Raw genomic sequence first — 1,685 nt, 5'->3', positions numbered from 1 at the left:
ATGTTCGGATGGTGCTTTTTACATGCTACCAGCATGGGGCTCACAACTACAATTTCCATTTGATTTGATTTTGATATTGCTGATGTTGATGTACTTGACTCAACAGGTCTCCTCAAGCATGGCATGTTGCCCTATGATCCAAAGTACTTTGAGTGGGCTGGTCATGTGACACTGGTGTAGGTTACAGCTGTGGGCTCACTTTATTTGCCGGGTCTTCTCAGTCACAGCACATCTCTAGAGGTCTCGGTCTTTTGTCATTGCCTCTGTGAGACCCAACGTTCGAAGGTCATGCTTCACCACCTCATCCCATGTCTTCCTGGGTCTCCCTCTGCCCTGGATTCCTTCCACTGTTTGGGAATGGCACTTCTTCACACAGCTCTCCTCGTCCATCCACAGTACATGACCATTCCAGCCCAGTTGTCTGTCTTGCACACCACATTTGATGCTTCTTATGCCCATTTCTATCTATGAGATCCACTCACAAGGCTTTGGTCAGCCCGAAGGCTGTAGTAGAAGATGCTTGCCCAAGGTGCCACACAATAGGATTGAATCTGGAACCATGTGGTTGGGAAGCAAGCTTTTTATCACACACCCACAATGTGCCTATATTGATGTATTGATGTATTTTGTTTTCCAGCGTTTAGATAAACTTGTTGGTACCAAAGAGACAATGGAACAGGAGCTGTATTCCAAGGTAATGGATTCATCAAAAGCTTTCTTTCGAAAAATTTCATTTATTTGTTTATGTATTAATTAGGAGATTAAAGAATTTTTTTGTGGCCCCCATGGCCATAGGTTATGTAGGAAATGGTGGCAAGGTATTCTCATTGATTTGCTCTTTATTTTGTGTCTAAGGCTTTATGTTATGAAATGACCTGACAAAGCTGACATGAATATATTATATGCTTGGGAGTCTTATATATATATATATATCAGGCTGAATAAAAAGTAAGCAATGTTTTGAAATATGAAATTCATCACAATATATTTCAACAATGCAGAAATATTATTCATCAAAGTAAGTACCATTACAATCAACACATTTTTGCCAACAAATTACAAGTTTGTTTTTTCCGGTATCATAAAAATCAGGAGTTCTGGAGATGATGAACTCTTTGAATGCACTTTCAGCATCGCTTTGATTTTTGAACTCCTTCTCTCGCAGGAAACCATCAAGGTGCTTGAAAAGTGGTTGTTGCTAGGGGAAAGGTCTGGGGAGTAAGCTGGGTGGGGAAGGACTTCTTAGCCAAGTTCCCTCAACTTCTGGAGCATCATTATGAAACGTGTGGTTGAGCATTGTCATGAAGAATGATTGGCCCTCTTCTCCTCACCAGTCTGGGATGGAAGAGTAGCAGCTTTCCGTTCAATTTGGCAATTTCGTGGGAATGTGTTTCTGCAGTAATGGTTTTTCCAGGTTTTAAGAAGTTATAGTGGATGAGTCCAGCAGTGCACCACCAAACAGTCACATTTCGTTGATATCGCGAGCAGTTTCAGCTGTTTTACATCCTTTTTTGAAGTTGAATAGCAGAATATCACGCTTTGACAGTTCCATTTCTGATGATTGTAACAACGGTGAAAAAAATATCAATGTTAATTTATTTGGGCAAGTCTATGTCTGTATTATCAGACAATTGCAAGAATATGTTTTAAAAAAATTCAAAATGCTGCAAAAATCCAGTACTATA

General features: G+C 40.1%; 1 protein-coding gene across 4 annotated transcripts in view; it reads left to right on the top strand.

Moving 5' to 3' along the window:
* LOC106875173 (DNA repair protein XRCC4) overlaps positions 1-1,685 on the top strand; it is a 48,094-nt gene that overhangs the window by 33,602 nt on the left and 12,807 nt on the right. For all 4 annotated transcript variants that reach the window (XM_014923203.2, XM_014923206.2, XM_014923204.2 and 1 more), the window contains one exon: positions 638-694. In XM_014923203.2, the coding sequence (XP_014778689.1) occupies positions 638-694 (57 nt within the window). The remainder of the gene's footprint in view (positions 1-637; positions 695-1,685) is intronic.

This window comes from Octopus bimaculoides, chromosome 25, assembly GCF_001194135.2.
Source record: "Octopus bimaculoides isolate UCB-OBI-ISO-001 chromosome 25, ASM119413v2, whole genome shotgun sequence".
NCBI classification, from domain to species: domain Eukaryota; kingdom Metazoa; phylum Mollusca; class Cephalopoda; order Octopoda; family Octopodidae; genus Octopus; species Octopus bimaculoides.
The sequence above is the reverse complement of the archived record's forward strand: the minus strand, read 5'-3'. Positions and strand labels throughout refer to the sequence as shown.